This window comes from Myotis daubentonii, chromosome 3 (assembly GCF_963259705.1).
Source record: "Myotis daubentonii chromosome 3, mMyoDau2.1, whole genome shotgun sequence".
In the NCBI taxonomy this organism is placed as follows: domain Eukaryota; kingdom Metazoa; phylum Chordata; class Mammalia; order Chiroptera; family Vespertilionidae; genus Myotis; species Myotis daubentonii.
Window position 1 is genome coordinate 203,717,087 of NC_081842.1, and position 24,199 is coordinate 203,741,285.

The 24,199-nt window shown below is 55.6% G+C and overlaps 2 protein-coding genes across 5 annotated transcripts; one reads left to right on the plus strand and one right to left on the minus strand.

Annotated features, from left to right (window-relative positions):
- Positions 1–20,673, plus strand: UBXN11 (UBX domain protein 11). 4 transcript variants are annotated; one of them, XM_059690708.1, is made up of 15 exons: positions 1–174; positions 3,588–3,690; positions 4,599–4,627; positions 5,220–5,318; positions 6,586–6,686; positions 7,092–7,146; positions 7,511–7,587; positions 9,885–10,008; positions 16,884–17,098; positions 17,311–17,388; positions 18,389–18,506; positions 18,629–18,732; positions 20,118–20,191; positions 20,262–20,402; positions 20,490–20,673. In XM_059690708.1, exons 2-15 carry the CDS (start codon positions 3,620–3,622, stop codon positions 20,662–20,664), a joined length of 1,461 nt encoding a protein of 486 aa, XP_059546691.1. In that variant the 5' UTR covers positions 1–174; positions 3,588–3,619; the 3' UTR covers positions 20,665–20,673. The 4 variants fall into 4 exon arrangements, with proteins under 4 accessions (XP_059546691.1, XP_059546689.1, XP_059546692.1 ...); XM_059690706.1 differs by having other exon boundaries at positions 2–174; positions 16,881–17,098; XM_059690709.1 differs by having other exon boundaries at positions 2–174; positions 4,602–4,627; positions 16,881–17,098.
- Positions 20,674–21,396: 723 nt separating this feature from the next.
- Positions 21,397–22,882, minus strand: SH3BGRL3 (SH3 domain binding glutamate rich protein like 3). The gene is made up of 3 exons (XM_059690710.1): positions 22,719–22,882; positions 21,951–22,118; positions 21,397–21,847 (listed from the first exon to the last, which is right to left on the minus strand). The coding sequence occupies exons 1-3, from the start codon at positions 22,764–22,766 to the stop codon at positions 21,782–21,784; spliced, it is 282 nt and encodes a 93-aa protein (XP_059546693.1). The 5' UTR covers positions 22,767–22,882; the 3' UTR covers positions 21,397–21,781.
- Positions 22,883–24,199: the final 1,317 nt, after the last annotated feature.

Below are 24,199 nucleotides of genomic sequence, written 5' to 3' on the forward strand. Positions count from 1 at the left end.
CAAAACAACAAAAAAAAACGGTGGCATTCACGTACCCTCCTCCACCGCGGGCTGGTTGCGCAGAGACCCCGCCCCTCTCGAATTAGCCAATGGGAAGCGGACGAGCCTGGTCGCCTGGGAAACCGCGTGACAACAAGATGGCGGTGCCGCGGGCCGGCTCCTCGGCCCTGCCTGGTGAGTCCCCACCAGGGTCGTTTTGCCCGCGGAGTGCTCCACGCATGCCGGGACCTCGTCCCAGAGCACCGAGGGCCCCGCTATCCCAGCGGGCGGCACCCCAGCAGGCCCCCCGCGTCCTGGGAGCCGATCGGGGTCCTACCTACCATGGCCGCGCGTGGAGGAGGCGGCGTGGCTCCCAGGGCGGGCTTAGGTGATGAAAGTGGTCTCTCCGAGAGCACTATAAAAAATGGAAACCCAAATGTCCACCAGTCCATGAATGAATAAACAGATGTGGTATGTCCTTATGATGGAATATTATTTGGGGATCTAGGGAGTGCTGGGGTGCAGCTTGCGGGCCGACAGGCACTGGGGACACCCGGACATGGGGGAGCCAACAAACAGGTCGAGTAGTGATGAAAGATGTCAGTCAAGCACAGTCTTGACTTGGGTCCCAAAGGTGTAGAGGCACAGGACACAGCTTTCCCCTCAAAGCCCAAGCCTTAAGGGGGAATCAGTGCAACCTTTAGGCGTCCCAGGCCTGACGAGGAAGACACAGTTTGCCCCCGAAAAGTCCCCAAGTGACATGGCTCTATCCTCAGGGACCCCAAGTCTGAGGGAATCGGGGAGACAGCCCCGCGGTCAGGAGTGCCCAGACTGATGGGAAGATAGAGTCGTTGCTCTCAGGGGCCTCCTATAATCCTGGGAAAATTTATCTGGAGACATTGTTGGATTGGCCTGGAGTGAGAATGGAAAAGGGGAAGTCAATTGTGGGCCATTGTGACAGCCCCAAAGAAGGGCAGTGAAAGCCCCGCTAGAATGGCCAATGGTGGGCATAGGAAGGAGCAGTTACGTGTGAGAAACATTGGAGTTTTACCTGCAGGATTTGGTACCCGATAGGATGGGATTAAGAGAGAAGGAAGGAGAGAAAAATTTTGTGGTTGGATGATGAGGTCCCATTAAGAAGGGGAAAGATGTTGGGTGTGGTTTGGGGACCAGGTCCCCCCCCCCTTTTTTTTTCTATGATTGCTTTATTGAGATATAATTCACTCCCTTAAAATGTAAATTTCAGTAGTTTCTAGTATATTCATAGGGTTGTGCAACCATCACCCCAGTGAATTTTAGAACTTTTCATCACCCATAAAGGACACTGTACCCTTTAGCAGTTACCTCCCATTTACTCCACAGCACCCCTAGCCCGAGGCAACCACTAATCTACTTGGTCGCTATATGAAATGCACATTCTGGACATTTCATATAAGTGGAATCATAATAATATGTAGTCTTCTGTGATTGACTTCTTTCCCTCAGCATAATGTTTTTAAGGTCCATTCACTTTTTTTAAAAATATATTTTATTGATTTTTTACAGAGAAGAAGGGAGAGAGATAGAGAGTTAGAAACATCGATGAGAGAGAAACATCGATCAGCTGCCTCCTGCACATCTCCTACTGGGGATGTGCCCGCAACCCAGGTACATGCCCTTGACCGGAATCGAACCTGGGACCTTTCAGTCCGCAGGCCGACGCTCTATCCACTGAGCCAAACCGGTTTCGGCGGTCCATTCACTTTGTAGCATGTATTTCATTCCTTTTTTAAAAAAATTGATTTCAGAGAGGAAGGCAGAGGGAGAGAGAGATAGAAATATCAATGATGAGAGAGAATCATTGATTGGCTGCCTCCTGCACGCTTCACACTGGAGATGGAGCCTGCAACCCAGGCATGTGTCCTGACTCAGAATAGAACCGTGACCTCCTGGTTTATAGGTGAATGTTCAACCACTGAGCCATGCCGGCCTGGCCTCATTCCTTTTTTAAATTGTCAAATACTATTCCATTATAAAGTTATACCACATTTGTCTATTCATTGATTGATTGATGGACATTTGGGTTTCCACTTTTTAGCTGCGATGAATAATGCTGCTATGAACATGTATACAATTTTTTGTGTGGACGTAAGTTTTCATTTCTCTTGGGTATATGCCTAGAAGTGGAATCGCTAGGCCATAGGTAAGTGTGTTTAATCGTTTAAAGAAATGCATGCTGTTTCCCACAGCAGCTGCACCATTTACAGCCCCACAAATTACAATCCAATTTCCCAACATCCTCAACAAGACTTAATTTCTGTCTTATTTTATTTTTTCCAACACCATTAATTGCCTCTAGGCCCTCTTCCACTTCCACCCACCCCAATTTCTATCTTTTTGACTAGTTTCTTTTGAGGGGGGTCATGGTGGTGAGAATTTGTAGAAAGAAGGGACAATCAGGTCTGGTGGGAGATTATGCAGGCCTGTTTTAGGGACTAAAGGTACAGTGCCTAGGCTTATTAGCATAATGAAAATGCTCTAAAATTGATTGTGATGAAAACTCTGTGATATGTATGTTATTTTTGAATCCCATGGGTAATCCTCCCTGATGCTATTCTCATCCCCACTTTATACAAAGGAACCGAGGTGGGGGTTACACTGGTGAATGACAGAACCTGTCTAGAACCTGGATTCTTTTTTTTTTAATTTTAAAAAAATTTATTTATTGATTTTAGAGAGGGAGAGGGAGAGAGACACCCAGACACATTGATTTGTGTCCCACTTACGTATGCATTCATTGGTTGCTTCTTGTATGTGTCCTGACTGGGGATCGAACTTGCAACCTTGGTGCATCGGGGTGACACTCTAACCAACCAAACTACCTGGCCAGGGCCAGCAGCCTGGCTTCTTGACCTCCCTGCCATGTGGACTATGTCTTGGTTGAGTCCTGCCCTTGGGTTGCCCGCCTCTGGCTCTGAGATGTTGGGGTAGCACCTGGGCTCTGGTGGGAGGGGACACTTAAACTTTGTGTTGACCAGCTCCTTGATGGATGGACGAAAGCCCCAGGCCTCTTGGGTAGTCTCATTTCTGGGCTCTAAATTTGGGCAAGCGCCAGGCTTCTGGCACATTTCTGCAGCCTGCTCTATCCCCAATGCCTGTTCCCAGGACAGAGGCCTCTGGGTTCCAAGCAGACAGTGGGGTCTCTCGGGGAGCGGGTGGATGTTAATCACAGGGTCCTGAGGTCCAGCTGCCTCCAGAATCCTCCGCAGGAGCAGTGGGAAGAAGTGAGGGGATCCCCCCTGGGTGGTGTTCCTTTTTGGGAACGTAACCAAGGAAGAGAGAGTTTCACTTCCTGGTCCTGAGGGAGTGACTCCAAGGGCTGACTTTTTTTTTTTTTTTTTTTTTTTCCTTTGTTAATCCTCACATAAGGATATTTTCTCCTTTGCTTTTTTAGAGAGTGGAAGGGAGGGAAGGAGGGAGAGAAAGAGAGAGACATAGATAGAAGAGAGACACATCAACTGGTTGCTTCCCGACCTGGGCCGGGGGATCGAACCTACAACCCAGGCATGTGCCCTTGACTGGGAATAGAACCCATAACCCTTCGGTCTGACTTCTTTTTTTCTACTCAGGGAGTTCCTGACAACTAAGATCTAGAAGAACTATGAGCTCACCTTTGTCCTCCCTTGGCAAGACCCGGAAGGTGCCCCTGCTGTCGGAGCCTGTGAACTCAGGGTAGGAGGCTGGGCCCCGGGCCCTTGGTGTCCACGCCCCTGCCTCCTCCTTGCTCCTCCCATGGACAAGAAGAATGACTCCTGGTGTCTTGGGGAGGGCAATGAGGAGTCACGTAGCTTTCCCTGACCACCTTATCCTTCTCTACCTCCTGAGAGGCTCTCTGTTGTGTTAAGCGCACAGTGGGTTGTGCCCTCTAGTAAGGTTTGGGCTCCATGCGAGTAGCTTAGCAAACACTGGTGGTGCACCTGTTCTGGGCCCTGCCGTGTGTGGGGCTCTCGGTAAAGGGAATTCTTTACATCTGTCTAGCATTTTCATCTTTCCAAAGAAAATATATTTCCCCCCCCAGAGAGGAAGGTAGAGGGAGAGATAGAAACATCACTGATGAGAGAGAATCACTGGTTGGCTGCCTCCTGCCCACCCCACACTGGGGATAGAGCTCATAACCTAGGTATGTGCCCTGACGGGGAATCTGTCCTGGTTCATAGGTGGACGATCAGCCACTGGCCGAACCAAATAATTTTTTTTTTAACTTCCTTGCTCTTATGAACAGCACTTGAATCATTCGTAGACCAAGGGGATCCAGAGAGGTTGAGTGGGAGGCCTGGGGTCCCACACCATTTCAAAGCAGAGCTGGGGCTGGGCTCCTTGACTACAGGACTCTGTCTTCCACCCAAGACTCTGCCCTCCAGCTCTTCCCTGTCCTCCGCTGGGAGGAGGTGGATACCCTGAAGCCTGCTCGTCCCAGTGCCAGCATGGGATTGGGGGGTGGATGTCCTCAGGAGGCAGAGGCCCACACTCCATCACCTTCATGCTTGGCTGGGGGCTTGGTGCCCAGGGCCTCTCCCCGATGACATTCCAGGGGGTCCTAACATGTCTGTCTTCCTTCTCCTTCCTGCCCGGATTCCCAGAAGGCGAGGGATCAAACTCTACGGAAACGGTAAGTGAGGGCTCTGCCCTTGTGTCTTCCTCACCTCCCGTCTGCCATGTCTCCTTGGAGTTGGGCAGATGGAGAGAAAGCATGATGAAGACTTCTGTCAGCCAGAGCAGCCGGCCCAGCCTCAGTTTTACCGGCAGCTCCCACCCCTCCTGAGGACAAGGCTTCCTCTGGGCAGCTCTCAATAGGAGGCCCCACACCCCTAGCAGAGAGGTCATCTCTAACACTGGAACCCCTCCACCCACCTTGTGGTTGACTGGTGGGTGCTGAGAATCCAGAGGGGGCCAAACCCCACCCTCCTTCCCCAAACAGCCACCTCCAGCCCCTAATACCCGTTTCTCCCGGAACCCCTGTCCTCACATCACTACTCTGACTCCTGCAGGCTCAGATCTTTGCATCTCAACCCCACTCTTGCCCCCACCGTGGTCCCCCAGGAGCCAGGCTGGGAGAACTCTAGGAAAAGGCCTGTTCTCGTTGGATCCGTGCTTGCCAACATCCCGTTTTCTACCCTCATTTGTTTGGGGGGACAGAATCCAGGGCCCCAGCTTGCTCTGGGCCTTAGCCCTAACAGTGACCTGGGCATCTGTGTCTGCAGAAGATGCAGTGAACGTGCTGAATGATGGACAAGGCTCAGAAGAATCGTTCTCTGTCCCTTCCTGCTATGGTGGCATAGGAGCTCCTGTGGGTAGGCAAGGTGAGAGCAGAGGCCCAAAGGGGTCTGGGTTCCCAGCAGCAGGAGAGGGCCCCAGAAGAGAGAGGCCCAGAGGGGCATGCACCTGCTCCCCGCCTGCTGGATCTGAGACAGCTATTCCCATTTCTGGCTGACCGTGGCCATGGGCCTGCCTCCCCAGACCCGTCCAGGGCCGGGTTTGGCATAAAGCTAAGTGGGCCCCACTCTTAGCTCAGGAGGTGTGGCCACGCCCCAGGCCAGGCTGTGGCTAGTGCCTCTGGAGTGAACCTGGCTGGAGTCACCATCAAGTGTAATGTCAGCGTGTGTAAGATCCAGGGTCAGAGGAGTGAAGGGCCTGAGGGTGAAGCTCTGCCTTCAGCTATCTGCTTCCTGCTTTGCAGAGCTCTGGGCAAGGCCCAAAGTCCCCTAGGTTGCCCTCCTCGCCTGGTCCACACCATCCCCAGGGGGCTTGGTGACACTGCGATCATGTAGGTGCCTAAAGGGGGACGGGGCTCATCAGGGCACCTTTCCAGAGGAGGTAGGATGGATCAGGCCGGGCAGAGGGGAGACCTGGGCAGGGGCAGGGGCAGGGGCGGAGCTGGGAGTCTGTAGGAGCTGGGATGCAGTTAGAATCCTCCACTAGCTGTGTATCTCAGAGAGGCAACTTCCTTCTCTGCGTCTCCATCCCGTCTTCTGTGAACTGGGCATGGGGACACCCAGGTCAGCACGTTGAGGTGAGGATTCGCTGAGGGGATCCTTCACCAAACACCCGTCCGCTTAAATGGTGGGGAGAGGGGAGTTGAGATGGAAAAGGAGGCAGCGTGGGCCTGGCCCCACAGCCACTCGGTCACAAAGCCAGGGTCCTCCCAGCGGGGGACACTCAGTAGTAATCACAGCGAGCAGCTCCTCCATGTAAAGGGCTGGTCACTGCTCTCCGTTCACTTCTCACCAGTGCCTATGCCCTCAGGGCTCCCCTGTCCTCTCACCTCTGTGCGCAGCAACAGTCCACACGGTTTGCTGTTCCCTCCTCAGAGCAGCCGCTCGTACCGTTGGACAAATTACTGAATCTCTCTGTGCCTCAGTTTCCTACAGCAGCTCATTTCCTCAGAGGCATGTTGTAAGGACTGCACAGTTGACATGTGAAAGCGCTTAGAGTGGCCCCTCTTACCTAGGTGACAGCTGTTGTTATTATTCTTATTTCCACTCCTGGGGATCCCTCTCCCCCTCCCAGGACCCCCGTACCCCAGCCTCTGCCCTAGGCATGGGCTCTAGGACTCTGTCTGGTTGGCAGCTGCTGGGACCCACAATGGGGAGCTGCTGAGCACCATGGCAAGGAAGGTGCAGGATCTGGAGGAGCAGGTGAAGGACCAGAACGACCAGATGCTGTCCAAGGTGGGACCCCCGTGGGGACACGGCCAGGGTCCGGTCTGAAGGGTGGGGGGGTCCAGGCTGGTGTGACCAATGAGGCTACTGCCAGGTGTGGCCTGAGCCTGATGGATCCCTGTGACCTGGGTAGAGAGGCTAGGGGTGTTCTCCACAGCTGGGCAAGGCCCGTAGACCTCAGAGTTCTGGGGCACTCAGGGGACCTCCACACCTTTCCCTACCTCGGTGGCACCTCAAGGGTCATCTGAGGTGCAGGAGCAGTGGTTATGCCAAAGGGGGGAAAGGGCTTTAAGCTCCCTGGTGCCCCCACAGAGACACAAATTCCAGACCTTCCCTCTGGAAGGGGCTCCCTCGGGCTCTTGGAACCACGAGGCCTGCCTGCCCCCCACCCCCCGCCCCGTCTTGTTGCTGCAGGATGAGAAGATACAGTCCCTCGAGGAACTGGTGGCGATCCTCCAGGAGCAGAAGAGTAAGAGGCTCTCTCAGGGGCTGCTCGGCCATCCTGTTGCACCTCCCCTGGGCCCCAAGGCCTGGACAGCTGAGCCCAGGGGGCAGTGATGCTTTTAGGATGGTGGTGCCCTCCAACGCGGGACTGAGTCCCGAGTGCAGGCGCAGCCTCAGCAGCCTCGCTTCAGGAGGGTGGCGACCTCCTCGGGGTCAGGAGGGCCGCCCTTGTCAGGGTCAGGGAGAGGGGCTCGAGGCCATTCTCGGGGGATTCCCCGGAGTCCTCAAGGGGCAGCCTCTTCAGATGACTCTCAGGGCAGAGCCCTGGTCCAGGCAGGCTGGCAGCCTCCATGCTGGGGCAGCGGAACCCCTCCCCATCTCTCCTGAAGGCCAGATGTCCCTGCAGCGGCAGGAGGAGCTGGAGACCATGTGCGAGCATCTGCGGCGGCAGGTCGGGGAGATGGAGGTGAGAGAGGCAGTGCCAGGGCTGTCTGCCCCCAGGAACGGGGTCAGAGCCCACCCCGCGCCCGGCCCTGCTCTGGTTTCCCTCCGCAGGGCTACCCGGGAGCCAGAAAGGTGTCCAGGTGGGGCACACCCCTTCCGGCCGGGGCTTCCTCTTCAGTTTCTCCTTGAACCACACTTCCCTACAGCCATGGGCCCTGACTCTGGTTCTTGGACTACACTGAGCAGTTTCTCACCTGCGGACCTTGGCCCATGCTGATCCCTCTGCCTGAAATATTTCCCCACCTCCCCCTAGCGAGGCTCCACTCATCCTCAGTCTCAAATCAAGGCAGGGCCCTCCCCCAGGAGCCCCTCCCCGACTGAGCAGGGCAGGCTGTGTCCTGTGCTTCCTTCGTGCCTCATCTCTCTCCTCCCTCCCCCTAGGGGACCTTGAATTCCACCCTCCTGTTCATTGCTTTCGCCCAGGACCTAGCATGATACCGGCCATATGTGTTCACTGAGTTGAACGTGGCATCTCAGTCACCCCGTGTCACTTTCCTTGCCCCATTCATACAGCAAGGCTCACACAGGGGGGACCCACATGTCAGGGAGGGTCCTGGGGGGCATGCTTTGTCAGGGCCCCACCAGAACCTCTCCCTCTCCCTGTAGGGCTGGCTTCCAAAGCCCCAACCTGATTTCAGGCGGCAGCAGCAAACCCACAGGCCCGGCCGCAGCAGCGCGCCCTCCCCCAGGCTGTTCAGACCTGGCTTATGGGCTTCTCTGAGCAGCTGCCACAGGGCGAGGGTATGGCAGCCCCTCTGTTCATATCATTCGCACATTTATTGCTCCATTAACTTAACCAACTCATACCAAGTATCCCCTATTTCCCAGCCCCTGGGAGGTGGATGTGGTCCCGCCCCCATGAGGCTGAGAGTCTGGAAGGGACAGAGACATAGACAAGTGCACAGGAAGGTGCACAAGCGCACAGATCTGATGACATTGTTCAGTGGGTGACACAAGAGAGATTTGGTCCACTCTGCGGGTGACCTTGGGCAAGAGATCTAGAGGTTGGGAGGGGACCTCAGGGGAAGAGAATCCAGGCTGGAGAGATGAGCAGCTCCACCTCCCACCATAGAAACTTGGCTCATGGTGGGTGGTTGTGGGAGCAAGAGGGAGAGCCAGACGAGCTGTGGGGATCACATGGCCGCGGGGGCTCAGCCACAGAGCCGGTTGGATTCTGTTCTGCAGGAATGGGGAACCACAGGAAGGTTTCAGTTAGAGGAGGGGGGGGGGTGGAGAGGGGCAGGTAGAAGCTCAGCCCGAATTGTCCAGGAGGGAGCTGACCGAGGCTCGGACGAGGGTGGCAGCAGAGGAGACCAGTGGAGTGGACAGATCTGAGCTGCCTGCGGCCATGGATGAGGCCCAGGTGGGGAGGTGGGGGCGGGGAGTGGTGACCGTTTGGGTCAAGTTCATTTTGAGATGCCTGTTCGAAGTCTCAGTGGGGACGGTTGGAAATGTGAAACTGAAAAGGAACCGCCTGTGTTACAAGAGGTGAAGCCGGAAATGTGCCCACTGGGTTGGGGGCCGGGCAGGTTGGTGGAAGCTGCACCTGAGCCATGGGCTGAGGAGAGAAAGGGAGATGAGGAACTAGCAGCAGGAAGTGTGGACAATTCAAAAGTTTTCCTGTGGCAGAGTTGTGAGACCCAGCCCTAGGGAGGCTGTGTGTGGGTGGCGGCATCCTCCCGGTCCTGCCCTCGTCCCACTCAGGCCGGGTCCACGTGGCTGCCCGCCGCCATCATGGCTGCCCTCGGAGTGCTTGTGCCAGGCACTGTGCCGGGTACTTGATGTGAATTACCTTGCTGAGTCCTCCTCACAAGCTTATTGGGCAGGTGCTGTCACCTCCGCTGTGTAAGGAGGACCCTGAGGCTCTAGGACAGTGGTTCTCAACCTCCTGGCCCTTTAAATACAGTTCCGCATGTTGTGACCCAACCATAAAATTATTTTCGTTGCTACCTCATAACTGTAATGTTGCTACTGTTATGAATCGTCATGTAAATACCTGATATGCAGGATGGTCTTAGGTGACCCCTGTGAAAGGGTCGTGCGACCACCAAAGGGGTCGCGACCCACAGGTTGAGAACCACTGCCCTAGGCGGTCACGTGGCTTCCCAAGTTTACAGCCACAAAGTGGCCAAGACCCTCGCCCACCCCCTCTGCCCAGCCAGCTCTGGGAGCTGAGGCCTGAGGCCGGGGACTGGGCCGATGCCTCCTCTTTCCTGGAAAGGGACTGAGCTGACTGTGTCCCCACATCTCCCCCTCCAGCGGTTCCTCGGTGACTATGGTCTGCAGTGGGTGGGCGAGCCCAGGGACCGTGAGGACTCGGAGGACATGACAAGCTCAGAGGATGACAGGGACTGGATGACAGCCAAGAAGTTCTGGAAGCCAGGTAGAGTAGGGGTGCACCCAACCCCTCCCACAAAGGGAATTCTCCAACAGCTTCCTTTTGGCCGGAAGCATCCAGAGGCCGGCTCATTCCTGCCCCTGCCTCCACGCACAGGTGCCCTGAGACACCCCACACCTCGCCCCTGACACCCGACAGGCGGGAAAGGCCTCGGCCTCCATCACTGACCACCTAACCTGCCGCCACTTTCTCCCTCTGGTGTCCCCTCAGACTCTGCTTGTTCATCTTTCAAAGGCCCAGAGACACAGGTGTAATAAGACCTCATTTTTCTCAGGCATCATAGTTTACAAAATGTCGTCCATCCAGAAGTTGTTGCTTTTAAAGGCTGGCCCTCAGTTCCAGGCTCAGCCCCCTCTTGGACTCCCTTCCCAGGTTCATTCATAGCCAGACCATTGAAAGCCACCTGCTTCTATGGGACTCACCACTTTTTTATTTTTTAAATTGATTTGAGAGAGAGAAAGGGGGAGAGAGAAACATTGATTCGTTGTTTCACTTATTTATGCATTCATTGGTTAATTCTTGGTGTATTGGGATGACATGCTAACGGTTCTAACCAAATGAGCTACCCGGCCAGGACACCAATTTTTTTAAAATATATTTTATTGATTTTTTACAGAGAGGAAGGGAGAGGGATAGAGAGTTAGAAATATCGATGAGAGAGAAACATCGATCAGCTGCCTCCTGCACACCTCCTATTGGGGATGTGCCCGCAACCAAGGTACATGCCCTTGGCCGGAATCGAACCTGGGACCTTTCAGTCCGCAGGCCGATGCTCTACCAACTGAGCCAAACCAGTTAGGGCACACCACTTTTTATTTAAAAAACATTTTATATATATATATATATATATATATATATATATATATATATATATATATATATACCAATATATGTTTAAATTTTAGAGAGGAAGGGAGAGGGATAGAGGGATAGAAACATCTATGACAAACATCGATCAGCTGCCTCCTGCTGGGATTGAGTCGGCAACCTGGGCATGTGCCCTGACTGGGAATTGAACCGGTGACCTCTTGGTTCATGGTTGATGCTCAGCCACTGAACCACACTGGCCAAGGCCCCACTTTTTATTTTTAATTCAATTGCTAATATCTAGAGGGATTCTCCCCGTGGATTTGGGACTGGGACCGTAGAACGAACTGGCCGTTTCTGAAAGCCAGGTCTGTTCTCTTCAGAGAACAGAAGGTTGTTGCTCCATTCGGCTCTTCTGCCAGATGAACACCAAGTTTTTCACTTATAGCAGCTTTTGCTCCTGGGATTCCCCTCCTGGCTCCTCTCCATTCCCCCCTCCACTGCCTTGTCCCAGGTGCCAGCCTGCTCCCCCCCCCCCCCCCCCAGGGCCCCTCGGATCCACACAGCTGGCCTCTTGCCGGCCCTGCTGCTCTGGTCCTCCCTCCAGAGGTTGGACACCAGGTCCCATAGGCCTGGGCAGCTGGCCAGTAAATGGTGAGCCAGGGCATCTGTACTGGGGCTCATTCAAGTGTCCTAGAGCCTGGACTCCTGCCTCAGGGAAGAGGGCCCAGCAGGGGGGAGCCTTGGGAGAGCTTGGCCTGGGGCTAGATGATTCACCCGCCCCACCCGCATTTGAGTCTCAAATGGATGCTTGCCGGGTGCCTCAGGTATCGGTGCTGCAGGGTATTCGGAGACATGAAAGGGACAGTCCTGCTCTGGTCACAACAGGTATTGAGCCCCAGGGCTGAGAGCTCCAGTGAACTCTGAGCTCACTATCCTCTTCCCTGACCCCCTCTGAGCTCCTCACTACCCCCTTCCCTGACCCCCTCTGATCAGTCCCCCCACCCTTACCCCCCACTGAGCTCCTCATCCCCCCCATCCAGTCCTGTCCTCTCTCCCCCCTTCCCCCTGCCAGCTACCACCTCCCCCTACCACCCTTTCTCCCAAACCCCAGCCTCTTTGTTTACATGGGAACCTCCCTCCCCTGCCCAGGCAGCCACACTGACTCCATGGGCTGCAGCAGCTTGGCTTGTCCTTGGGCTGCCTTTGAGGCCCTGGAAATGGCCTTACCTAGACCCCAGGCAGCCTACACTCCTCTTCACCCTCACTTCCCCTTCAGGCCAGTGCCGTGTCCCTGAAGTGTCTTGTCCCTTTTTTCCCCTCTGAGGCTCAGCTTAAATGCCCATGGAGTGCCTGCTCTGTGCCAGGCACTGTGCCGCCTGCAGCTGCCCCTGGGCATGTGGGAAGGGGCTGTGCGTTAGAGTCCTCATCGGTAGAATGATTGACGTCTAGGCCACCGAGAGCATCAAATGCCACAGTGCATATGGAGTGTTCTGCTGGCTGACACTTGGTAGATGGACAATGACGGTTGAGCCAATTGTTGCCTAGCTTTGCAATGCCCCGGAGTGCTCTGCACAGTGCTTTGCCCATGAGCCTGGCATGTTCACAGGCATGTGCTTGGTGCGTGGTGCCCGGGTGCCCAGGCCTGGATGATCAGAGCACGTTGGGAGAAGCCGACAGCGATGCTCAGCAGCAGGGGCCAGAGATTTGGGGGTGGCCCTGGCCGAGCAGTGAATGTGGGTCAAGTCCCCAGAGCAGGGCGTGACTTGCAGGTTTGTGGAAATAGTGGGTCCATTTCCTGTTCAACAGTCTGAGGTGGAGACGGGACATGCTGGGCACTACCTTGTCTTTCATGGCAGCAGATGGTCTTCCCAGCGAAGGTGCGAAGAAAAAGCTCAATGCAGGCCCACCACTCACCTGCTGGTAGTGACAGGGTCTGGCCCTCCTCTGGGCTCTGTAGCCCCGACAATGGCACTTACCAATGCCATTGTCACCCCGTCTCCTTCACTCAAGTATGGACCCAGGGAGGGCAGGACTCTGGGTATGGGCATAGCCATGGTTCTCTGGGCCTAGCATGTTCTCTGAGCTGCTGCTTGAGCAGCCTCTCTTGGCCAGGCCCAGGCTGGATGCTCTAGCCTGGGTTCAAGAAGTGTTTGGGCCCTGGCCGGTGTGGCTCAGTTGGTTGGAGCGTCCTCCTGCACACCAAAAGGTCACGGGTTCGATTCCTGGTCAGGGCATGTACCCTGGTCGCAGGCTTGAGCCCCTGTCAGGGCACCTGCTAGAGGCAACTGATGGATGTTTCACTATCACCTTAGTGTTTCCTCCTCTTCCTCTCTTGCTCTCTCTCTCAAATCAGTAAAAACATGTCCCTGGGTGAAGATTAAAAAAAAAGAAGCGTTTGGTGTGGTTGGAAAGTCAAACCAAATGACAACAGCCTGTGACACCTGTGACAAGGGCCAAGGGAGTGGCTCAGGGGCTTCAGGAACCCGAGGAACCGGGGCCCAGCCTCAGGGGAAGGGGCTTCCGGTAAGGAGGTGGTGAAAGAGCACCCTGAGCCCCGCCATGAGCAAGAGGATGGGGGCTAGTGACACAACAGCACCTGCCACCACTTCCTCAAACAGCCCTGTGCGGTGGGACTGTGATTGTTCTTTTTTATAGAAGAGGAAACTGAGGCCCAGAGAAGTTGGCCCACTTGCCCAGGGCCACACAGCTTGGAAGCATTAGCCCTGGCACTGTGGCTCCAGAGCCTGCAGGGAGACCACACTGAGAGGAGTCTGGGGAGCCCAGGCTCTGAAGGTCCCCAGAGTTGGGCCAAGGAGTTTGGACTTGCTCTCCATGCCTACCTACGACCCTTTTTAATAAAACCATGGGCCCTCAAAGTTGAATGAGGCCTCAGAGATGATCTTGCTGCACCTCTCCTTGGAAAGGGACCCCAGTGAGCAATGTCCGAAGAACCAACACTGAGAGGCAGCCAGTGGTCACTGAGAACAAAGGCTTAGCGGCACCCGATCCTGCAAGCTGCATGGCCCTGGGCATGTTGCCTCACGAGGCCCGCTTCCTCATCTGCAGAACAGGAGTGGCATACCTGCCTCTGGCGCTTGATGTGAACACAACACTGGGTCATTATCTCGGTAGACAGTTGGATTTTGTGGGTAGGATGACGATTCCCATTATCTGTCCATTCCACGCAGAGGAAAGCTGCAGCTCAGAGAGGAAATGCCTCACTTGACCTCTGACCCGCCTTATCCCTGATGACCTGGCTGCACTGGGTCAGGCTTCTGCCTGCTGTGTGTTGGTTATGACAGGCTCTTCCTGTCTTATCCTCTCAGCCCTGCATTGCCCAAAGCTGCGGTTCCTTCTCAGGGACTCCTTGCCTCACCTGTGCCATGTTTCACCCAGGACCTGCCCTGCCCACCCTGCTTTCATTTCTCCACTCATGAGCCCACGGGCTGAGACATGTTAGAGTTATTTTCTCAGCAAACTTTTCTTTTCCCTCTCATTATTCCCCCCCCCCCCCCCCATTATTTCTTTATAAATGTTTTTATGGATTTCAGAGAGAGGAAGGGAGAGGGATAGAAACATCAATTCTAGAGAGAATCATTGATCGGCTGCCTCTTGCACACTCTCTACTGGGGATCCAGCCCCAAACTGGGCATGTGCCCTGACTAGGAATCCAACCATAACCTCCCGGTTCATGGGTCGATGCTCAACCACTGAGCCACACCGGCGGGACTCGCTCTCCTATCTTCTTGGCATCCTCCCCTGGGCTTCTGTCTGCCTCTTCCCCTGGCAAACACCCCATGTCCTGTCAGCTCCCAGAAAAAGCCCTCTGGTCCCAGGAGGCCGCTGGATTATCAGGCAGTGGATCTGATGGTCCGCCTGGCCCTGCTTGGTGGGGTCTGCTTGGGCCAAGTCGTCTTGGCCTCATCTTTCTAGGCCTCACTTTCCCCCCCTGTAAGAATATAGGGACCAGGGAGACGTTGAAGATGAGCTTTTCTGTTGTCATTTGTAGGTTTACCAATGTGTTCTGAGAGTAGTTGTTAAAGGAAAACCGCGTCCTGACATGGTTCTGACTCTTAGCAGGGGTGCTGTGTTCTGTGAGTTTTCCTTGGGAGTGTCAGGGACTCCAGGACGAGCCAGGGCAGTGCAGCCCCTACAACAGTAGGGAATGTAAGGAGAGGGAGGGGACGGACACCAGGAGCCTACTGTTTCAACAGCACAAAGGCAACAGGAAATGGCCACCCACATCTGTACTTCCCCCGGTGTAGCCACTGTACCACTGTGGGGAAAGGAATTAGGTCCCCGGAGCCCTGACCCACATCCTGTGACAGGGTGGCTGTCCTGGTGAAAAACAGCTTCCAAGAAGGCCCAAACAGTCACCGTTTGGTGAGGATTGCACGCTAGTAGTGACTTACTGGGGAACCAGGTCCTTTCAAGGACTGAGAACAGGCCCCTGCCTTCTGCCCTTTCTGCTCTGGCATCTGTCACGGGTGTCCCACCACCCCTTCTGCACCCTCTGACGCTTATGCACAGCTGTATGTGCAACACAGTGTTTCAGAACAGGAGGCCAGAGCTTCTGTCAGCTTCTCAGAGGGTCTGTGACCCAGAAATAGTTGCACAACCCACGATCTGCCCCACATCTGTTCTGCCCAGCAGCTGTTTGGACATCTTCCTTAGTAGCCATCTGTCCTCTTTTTCCTCATAGTGCAGGTGGGTGAGAGAAACAGACCCTAGAGCAGTGGTTCTCAACCTTCCTAATGCCGCAACCCTTTATTTTTTTTAAAAAATATATTTTTTATTGATTTTTTTTACAGAGAGGAAGGGAGAGGGATAGAGAGTTAGAAACATTGATGAGAGAGAAACATCAATCAGCTGCCTCCCACACACCTCCTACTGGGGATGTGCCCGCAACCAAGGTACATGCCCTTGACTGGAATCAAACCTGGGACCCTTGAGTCCGCAGGCTGACGCTCTATCCACTGAGCCAAACCGGCCAGGGCTGCCGAGGCCCTTTAATGCAGTTCCTCATGTTGTAGTGACCCCCAACCATAAAATTATTTCGTTGCTACTTCATAACTGTAATTTTGCTATTGTTATGAATCATAATGTAAATATCTGATATGCAGGATGTATTTAGGCGACCCCTGTGAAAGGGTGGTTCGACCCCCAAAGGGGTCGCGACCCACAGGTTGAGAACCGCTGCCCTAGAGTCAGCCCTTCCTCTAACTTGCCTGGGGGCCTGGGGCAAGTCATTTTTTGTCTCTGTGGGCCTGTTTCCTCATGTGTAAAATGGAGATAAATAACCCCTGCCAAAAAAAAAAAATAAATAACCCCTGCCTCATAGCCTCTGGGTTGGCCTGAGGTCCATTTTTTTGCAAGGTAGAGCTGGTAACAATAGCTAACATGGACAGAGTGCTTGTTCCCAGCTAGTCCTTACATGGTCATCTTCTTGGAATCCAGTTGCTAACCCAGCACGTGGACAGATCAGATCCTGCTCTTGCCACTTTGTGCTTCCCTAAGCATGCCATCAATCTTCTCTAACCCTCAGTTTCTTCATCTGAAAAATGGGGCTGATTATAGCCCTACAGCACAGGGTTGGGAGGAAGAGAGAATGGGATAGTAGGTATTAAACCCCTAGCACAAAGTATGCACTCAATAGCCCAGCCGGCGTGGCTCAGTGGTTGAGCGTCGACCTATGAATCAGGAGGTCACAGTTTGATTCCCAGTCAGGGCACATGCCCAGGTTGCAGGCTCAATCCCCAGTGTAGAGTGTGTAGGAGGCAGCCAATCAATGATTCTCTCTCATGATTGATGTTTCTCTCTCTCTCTCCCTCTCCCTTCCTCTCTGAAATCAATAATAATAATAAAAAGTATGTGCTCAATAGAAGATAGCTATTATTATCTAGTGTTAGTTGTCCTTCCTCCTCCCCAGGTGGTCTCTTAAGGAGATGCTAAAGCCACTGCTCATCATGGGAGAGGGCACGGGAGCCAGGGCTGCTAGGGCACATGGCAGCCAAGAAGAGAGGCTCATGGGTGTCTGTCCTCTCTAGCAGCGGATTCATTGGTGCCCCCTGAAGTGGACTTTGACAGGCTGCTGGCCAGCCTGCAGGACCTCAGTGAGCTGGTGGTAGGCAGTGACACCCACGTGACACCCATGCCCGGTGAAGCACAGCTCCATGATCTTGAGCCCATCCCACTGAAGCTGTACCGGAATGGCATGATGATATTTGATGGGCCCTTCCGATCCTTCCATGACCCCTCCACACAGGTAAGAGTTGGGGGAAGGGAAGACAGTCCTCTGGTGCTCCCCACCCTGTTCATCATTAGTTGGAGATGGGGCCCAGTTTACCCCCTAAGGGCACTCAGTCCTATGCAAAACTTGCAGAGCCCCCACCCCCACCTCTGCCAAGTCCTGGGCCAGAGTATGAGCCACTGGGGAAGCCTGAGGCCCAGTCCTTACCTTTCCTCTCCCCGCTACAGAGCTGCCTCCGAGACATATTGGACGGCTTCTTCCCTGCAGAGCTCCAGCGCCTGTACCCTGATGGGGTCCCCTTTAAGGTGATGAGCTGCTTCTCCTCAAACCAGTCAGCTGCTCCCTAAGTGGGGATTTTGGAGGTGGTGGGGATAAACAGTTTCCTCAGGCATCACCCAGTCTGAGTCTTGAAGCAGATGCCCCACTTCAGGGGACCCAATCTGATGAACTTCAGGAAGGTGAGCCTGAAGCCGGGCTGGGGAGGGAGTGGGGAGGCGGCCATGGCCACAGTTGACATAGCAGCAGCCAAGACAGCCAGTAGCTGAGCAGCAGGCAGTGCCCCCCTGCTGGCACTCTGAAGGCACAGTCCTCAACCACTGCCCCTCCCCCAGCATTTGGGACAACTTGACTGCCTGGAGTCCCTGAGGAGTCTGTGCAAAAGTAGCTGGGCTCCCCCTAGAGGCTCCGGGAGCCATCTGATTGGGATGGAAGGTAGTGCCATTGGGGGAGGGCCAGGGCAGAGGAATCTATTGGGGCTAAAGCACGAGATGGAGCTGGTCCCTGCTGGTGTGTAAGATGAAAGGCGCTGTGATGGGAGCACATGTCCCAGAGGGTGGTGTCAGTTCCACAATGAGAGCATGTGAGGGAGTGTGTACCGCCATGGCTTGGAAATAGTGGGAGTCATGATCCGGGGTCCATGTCAAGACAGGGGCTCAGGAGGTGTGCCTGCATGGGGACAAGCGAGGTGATATGTGCAATGATGGGGTCTGCACTGCAAACTATAGGCAGCAAAGACTTTGCCTTGTCCTAACACCCTCATCCCTCCCTGCAGGCTCCCAAAAGGGGCTTCTGAAGAGGATGTCAGGACTGTGGCTCCAGTGAGGGCTTGCAGGAAGGGCCCATATATGCAATAGCATGAACTACAACTCTTGCTCTGCCCCAGAGCCTGTTTCCATACCTGTGAAATAGGGGTTGCATCAGACTATCCCTTGGGCCTATTCCTGGGGCCTGGGCAAGCAGGGATAGGGGTGGAGCCAGCACTGAAGATCTGGTCCTGCCGCCGCTGTCTCCCTTCCTTCTTGTCAGGTGAGTGACCTGCGCCATCAGGTTTACCAAGAGGATGGGCTGGACCCATTCCCAGGTGAGGGCCGCGTGACAGGCATGCAGAGGATTCGAAAGCCCTCAGTCATGGTGGAGCACCCAGGTGAGGCTGGCCCTGGGGCCGAGCCAGGCGGCAGGGGTGCTGTACAGGACAAGGTCCAGGTGGCCGCCTCCATCATCACTCACATTCCCTCCCTGTTAAGGCTTCCACTGCCCGCCCCACAGGTTCCAGGATGACTCCTGAGAAGTTTCTGAACAAGCTCCCCAAATTTGTGATCCGTCAAGGCGAGGTGATTGACATCCGGGGTCCCATCCGGGATGCCCTGCAGGTGAGGCCAGCCCTAGCTCCCCAGACACACACACACACACACACACACACACACACACACACACACACACACTCTCTCTCTCTCTCTCTCTCTCTCTTTTAAAGGCAAGATTTCCTTTTTTTTTTTTTTAAGTTGATTTTAGAGAGAGGGAGAGAAACATCGATCAATCGCCTTCAGCATGTGCCCCAACCAAGCCACACTGGCCAGGGCACCTCCCCCAGTCTTTTGGGGGCTTTACCATCAACCCTGGCCCAGCCTACCAGAGCAGTGTTTTGTGTGGAGGCTCAGACTTAGGGGTCCCTGAGGAGGGTCTAGGTGGGGAGATGGGTGTCTCAGATCTGTCCCACTGTCTTCTAGAAATTAGTTGGTGAGGGCTCAGGACGGACTGAGAGAGCAGCTGGGTTGGCAAGGGTGTGGCTGTAAGAGGGGAAAAGTCAGAATCTAGGCCAGAGGTGGGCCCAAGGCCGAGCCTGCCCCCTCAAGTTCCAGCCCAAAATAGCCAGTTCAGTTCTGGAGAGCCCTTCTGGGCCCTCACACTACTCATCTTCCTCTCCTCACTCCCAAGCCTGCTCCTCCTCCTCTGCCTCCACCTGTGACAGGTAGCAAACCTCAGTTTCTCAGGACTCTCTACCTCCTCTGCCCCACATTGCCAAGTCCTATTTGATCTGTTGGTCCCCAGAACTTCTCCTGAGTCCATCCTTCTCTCCATTCTCACGGCCCAGAATCTCTCTCCCACTCAACTGCAGTGGTCTACCCCCCACATCCACTCCTGACCTGCCAACCATCCTCCCCTACGCAGCCTCCTTTTAAAAATGTAAACTGATCTTGGCTTTTCATTGAACCCTCTGGTGGTTCTTGGGCCTTTTTACTCTTCCCCCACTCCCCACTCCTAACCTTTTCTTTCTTCCAGTCCAACCTGGTTCCCAGCTTCCGTCCCACAAACTGACACTTCCCCAAAGTATTCTCTCCTCTCAGAAGTCTCCCCTGACCTGGGGACCTTCCCATGCTGTCTGGAGTCCCCTTGGCCCCTTCCCTCTCATAGGACTCCTCTTCCTCCAGTCACAGCTCAGGTGTCATTTCCCTAGGGAAATCTCCCCTGACCCACGCTGGCCTCAGCACCCAGCCAGGTCATCATCGGTCTGGGGTTCTGTCTCCCCCACTAGACTTAGGGACCTCAAGTCTTCCTGGGGGGATGATGGGGCAGTGTCCCAAAGCTTCTGTTCCATTGCCTCTGCTTGCACTCTCTCTCACACAGAACACCCCCACCTCTCCTTTAGGCTCAATGGTTTAATCAATTCCCCGTCATGAACAAGTCCCCTCTAGGGGTAGGGGTGGGTGGGACTGGCAGGATTCAGGGCTCTGTCCACTCCATTGATGCCTTCCAGAACTGTTGCCCACGGCCTCTCCCAGTCCAGGAGATCATGGTGGAGACGCCTGCCTTGGCTGCTGAGCGTAAGAGGTGAGGGCAGAGTGGAGGTGAGAACCTGGGGGTTGGGCTGTGGGGGCACTGAAGGCCTCTGGGCCCGCAGGATCCAAGAGTCTCCTGAGTTGCCTGAGCACCCGGTCTCCATGCTGCGCATCAAGTCTGAGAATGGCGAGCAGGCCTTTCTGCTAATGATGTGGCCTGAGGACACTGTCGGTGATGTGAGAGCCCTGCTCGCGCAGGCCAGGTGGGTGCGGGGCCAGAATGGCAGATGCAGTGGGTCTCTGGTCCCAGGTCCCACGACCTGACCTGATCTCTTCTGCCCGGACCCCAGGGGCATGGACCCAAATGCCTTCGAGATCTTCAGTGCGTTCCCGCCCACAGTCTACCGCGAGGACGAGCTCACGCTGCAGGCCGCCGGACTGGTGCCCAATGCAGCTCTGCTAATGCGGGCGAGCCGGGCCCTGCCGCCCGCCACTGGACCCCAACCAAGCCCCCAACCCAAATAAAGCGCCCGTCCCCATACCAGTTGCTTCCTGAGGCTCCTCTGTGGGGCAGCCCCGCTGGGCACCAGGGAAGGCTGGGGCCCAGCTGGGTCGGGGAGGAGGCGGCGCCGACCGGCCCTCTCAGTAACTTGAGCCCCAGCTGGCAGGCCTGGCTGCTGGGTCTTTGTCCTCTAGGTTCCTTTCTCCATAGAAGGGTTAAGCGGATCCAGCGAAGGGAAGGCGGGCCCCAGCATAGGCTCAGCTGGGGCAGCCAGCAGATCCCTGTACACAGATATGCACAGAACCACAAGCGGGTGGGGACACTTCAATACTATGCACAAAGGCACGGCTCCCAAACTGGCAGAACTACAGCTGTGTACCCATTCCCATGACACAGCCACACTGAGCCAACCTGCTGGAACACAGGCAGGCAGCCACATGGCCCAGCCACATTACTGACAGACATGCAAATGTGCACCACACACCAGGGCACAGGTGTGTCATGGACCACCACATGCATATGAACTGGAAGGGGACCCACCCACAGTTTCCAGAAACCATTGGTCCACACAGGTATGTGTGTGCTGGACACATATCCAAACACATGCACTGTCACACACAAGTGCCACACGGGGGTACAGCTCAACCAACCTGCCCTGCCCACAGGAGCACAGCCTCAGGCGACTTACACCTACCCGCCTTGCTCAGAGCAGGAACTCAGCATGTCTAGGCAACACCAAACAGACAAGACACCAGTGGAATGGGACATTTAATTGTCTCTAGGGTGCTCCCAGGTTGGGGATTGCGGGGCCTTTGGCAGAGCCCAGGCTAATGGAACCAACAAAGATGCCCATTAGCCAGTGCCAGGCAGGGTGGCAGTCCCAGGGCCAGGTTGAGACAGCCAGCACTTGGGCTGTTGCTTAAGACAATTTCTGAGACTCCTGGGTCAGGAATGCTGCCTCTGAATGAGGAGAGGGGGCTACAGTTAAAGGGAGGAGGAGAGGCTTGGGATGCGGGACAGGGCTCCGAGGGCAGAAGGTGAGGAGTAACAGGGAGTTGGTCACAAGGTCCTTCATGGCCCACAATGGCTGGGGGCTGGGGAATGTGGGGAGGGAATGCGGTTGGCCAGCCTGGGCTTGGCTCAGGCCAGTTTCAGGAACTCCTCCAGCGTGTTTTGTTCCACAGCCTCCACAAACAGCTCATAGTCCTGGGGGAGGGGATGAGAGAGGTGGTCACCTGAGTGCTGGAGCTGTGACTCTGGCCGGAGTCCATTTATAACACCCCCCCACCCCCAACCCCCAGGCCCATACCCCACAGTACTGGTCTCCATTAACAATCTGGGGTGGGGTGGCCTTGGGGTTGCCCGCCAAGGCTCGCATCTCATCCCGTAGGGCGTTGTCCTGGGAGATGTCCACTAGCTTGTACTGGATGCGCTTCCCATCCAGGATGCGGGTCACTTCGCTCTGCTGGGATTTGATCTGGGGGCAGAAGGTGGGCAGGGGTTATGAGCAAGCTGGAGGGCTTGGGGTGGAGGAAAGGAACCCTGGGCAGACAGGGAGTGTGGCTAGGAGCTTTTGTCCCCCTGTCCTGACCACTGGGACTTTTGAGGATGAGACAGGCTTGCGGTGGTATGGGATGAGAGAGGGACCACCAACCATGGCGAGGGAAGTCAGAATGAAGGGAAGTGGGATTAAGCTCAGGGTGGGTAGAGCCAGGAGCTCAGCGATGGGGAGGCGGTGTCGGCCTGGGTAGAGGCTGGTAAGGGACCACCCCTCCCTTCCCAGGTCCACACGGGGAAAGAAAAGGGCAAGATAAGGACGCGCGCGGTCTGGGTCGCCTGGAAGGGGGTGCAGAGAATGGGCGTCCGAGTGACGGAGGATGGGCGTGGGCGGCTCACGCTGGGGCTGCTGAAGCCCCAGGATGCGCGATGAAGGCTCTCACGTTGGGGCCGTGAGGCCCGTGGTGGGAGCCAACCCCGGAGGCCGAGCCGGAGCTTCGCGGCCCCCGCCCCGCCCTCGCCTGGGGGCGGATCCCGGCGCCCACGCTCTCCCCCGGAGTGGGCCCCGGCAAGCACTCACTTCGCGGGACCCGGTGACCGACGTACTGTAGACTCGCAGGCCGCTCATGCTGCGGGCGGACGGACTGGCGGAGGAGCGGGGGTGGCTGCAGCTGCACGGCCGGGAGACGCGGCTGCCGCTCGGGAGCGGTTTCCTTCCTGCTCAGCCCGCGAGTCACCGCTCTCGGGACCAATGAGCGGCGCGGGCCGGGGCGGGGCCGGGGCGGGCCTGCGCCACCCCGCCCCGCTCACCGCAAGTCCCCTCCCCCCTCAGGGGGGGGCGCTCCGGGACCCCCGTCCCACGCTGGACTGCGGGCTTTGGCCTTTCTCTCCTCGGGGCTCAGTGTGAGGCTGGGGAGGGCCCCGATGGCTGGAAAGGCCGCCTCCACAGCCTCGCCTGGCTTTGCCGCACCCAACTACCCACCCCCGGTGCCACGACAGCGCGGCGCAGCTCTGGGCTTTGCACTTTGAAGGCTGTTTTCAAACCTAAAGTTCCCAAGCTAGGGAACCTGGCTCCGAGGGGCCCTTTCACAAGGTCCACCAGGGGACACCCAAGTATGGCTAACCCGTCAGGATAGGAGGCGCACCAAAGCTTTGCCCCAAAGTTCCTCTCCACACATGGCATGCAGGTTTAGACAAGGAAGGGTGGCGGCAGGAGACAGGGCCACACCCTCAAGGAGCCAGATGGAGGCCAAGAGGCTGCTAGTTCTGGAAAGAAGTTAGTGTCAGGGCGCCTTGTTAAAGACCCACAGCTGCCTGAGCTCCGTCTGTCTCAGTGGATAGAGCCTCAGCCTGTGGACTGAAGGGTCCCCGGTTTGATTCTAGTCAAGGGCACATGCCTGGGTTGCAGGCTCCATCATCAGTAGGGGGCGTGCAGGAGGCTGACGATCCATGATTCTCATCATTAATGTTTCTCTCTCCCTCTCCCTTCCTCTCTGAAATCAAATACAAATATTAAAAAAAAAAAAAAGATCCACAGCTGATTTTGAGGTAATCCAGCTCAACCCCAACTCCAGCTGCAGATGGCACTCTGAAACCACCCCTACTCTCAGGAAAAACTCAGGGAGCTCAAAGGGAGCGGATTCCAGGAACCAACCCAACTTTGGAGACTGCTATCTGCCTGGGCTTGGGCATGTTGCCCCTGAGCAGTCCCCCGAGGAAGGCAATCCTAGCTCCCCGAAGCAAACAGCACCCTGTCTTGCTCTGGGGAAGCCACTTCCTCATGGCGGCAGTTGACTTCCTCTCTCAGAAGATTACTCTTTCCAGTGGCAAATTTGCTCTATGATTCACGGCAGCTTTGCCCAATAGAAAGTTGTGTGGGAAGAGATCTAATTTTGCCCGTAGAACAATAGAGAAGTAGAGATACAGACATGAGGCTGGACCTGCCAACGGTCCCTCCTTGCTGTCTGAGGAACTTGGCTAACCTCCCAGGCTTTGGCTTCAAAAGCCAAAATAAGGGGTGGAGTAGGGGACTGTGGTGATGCAAGGCAATGGACAACTGAG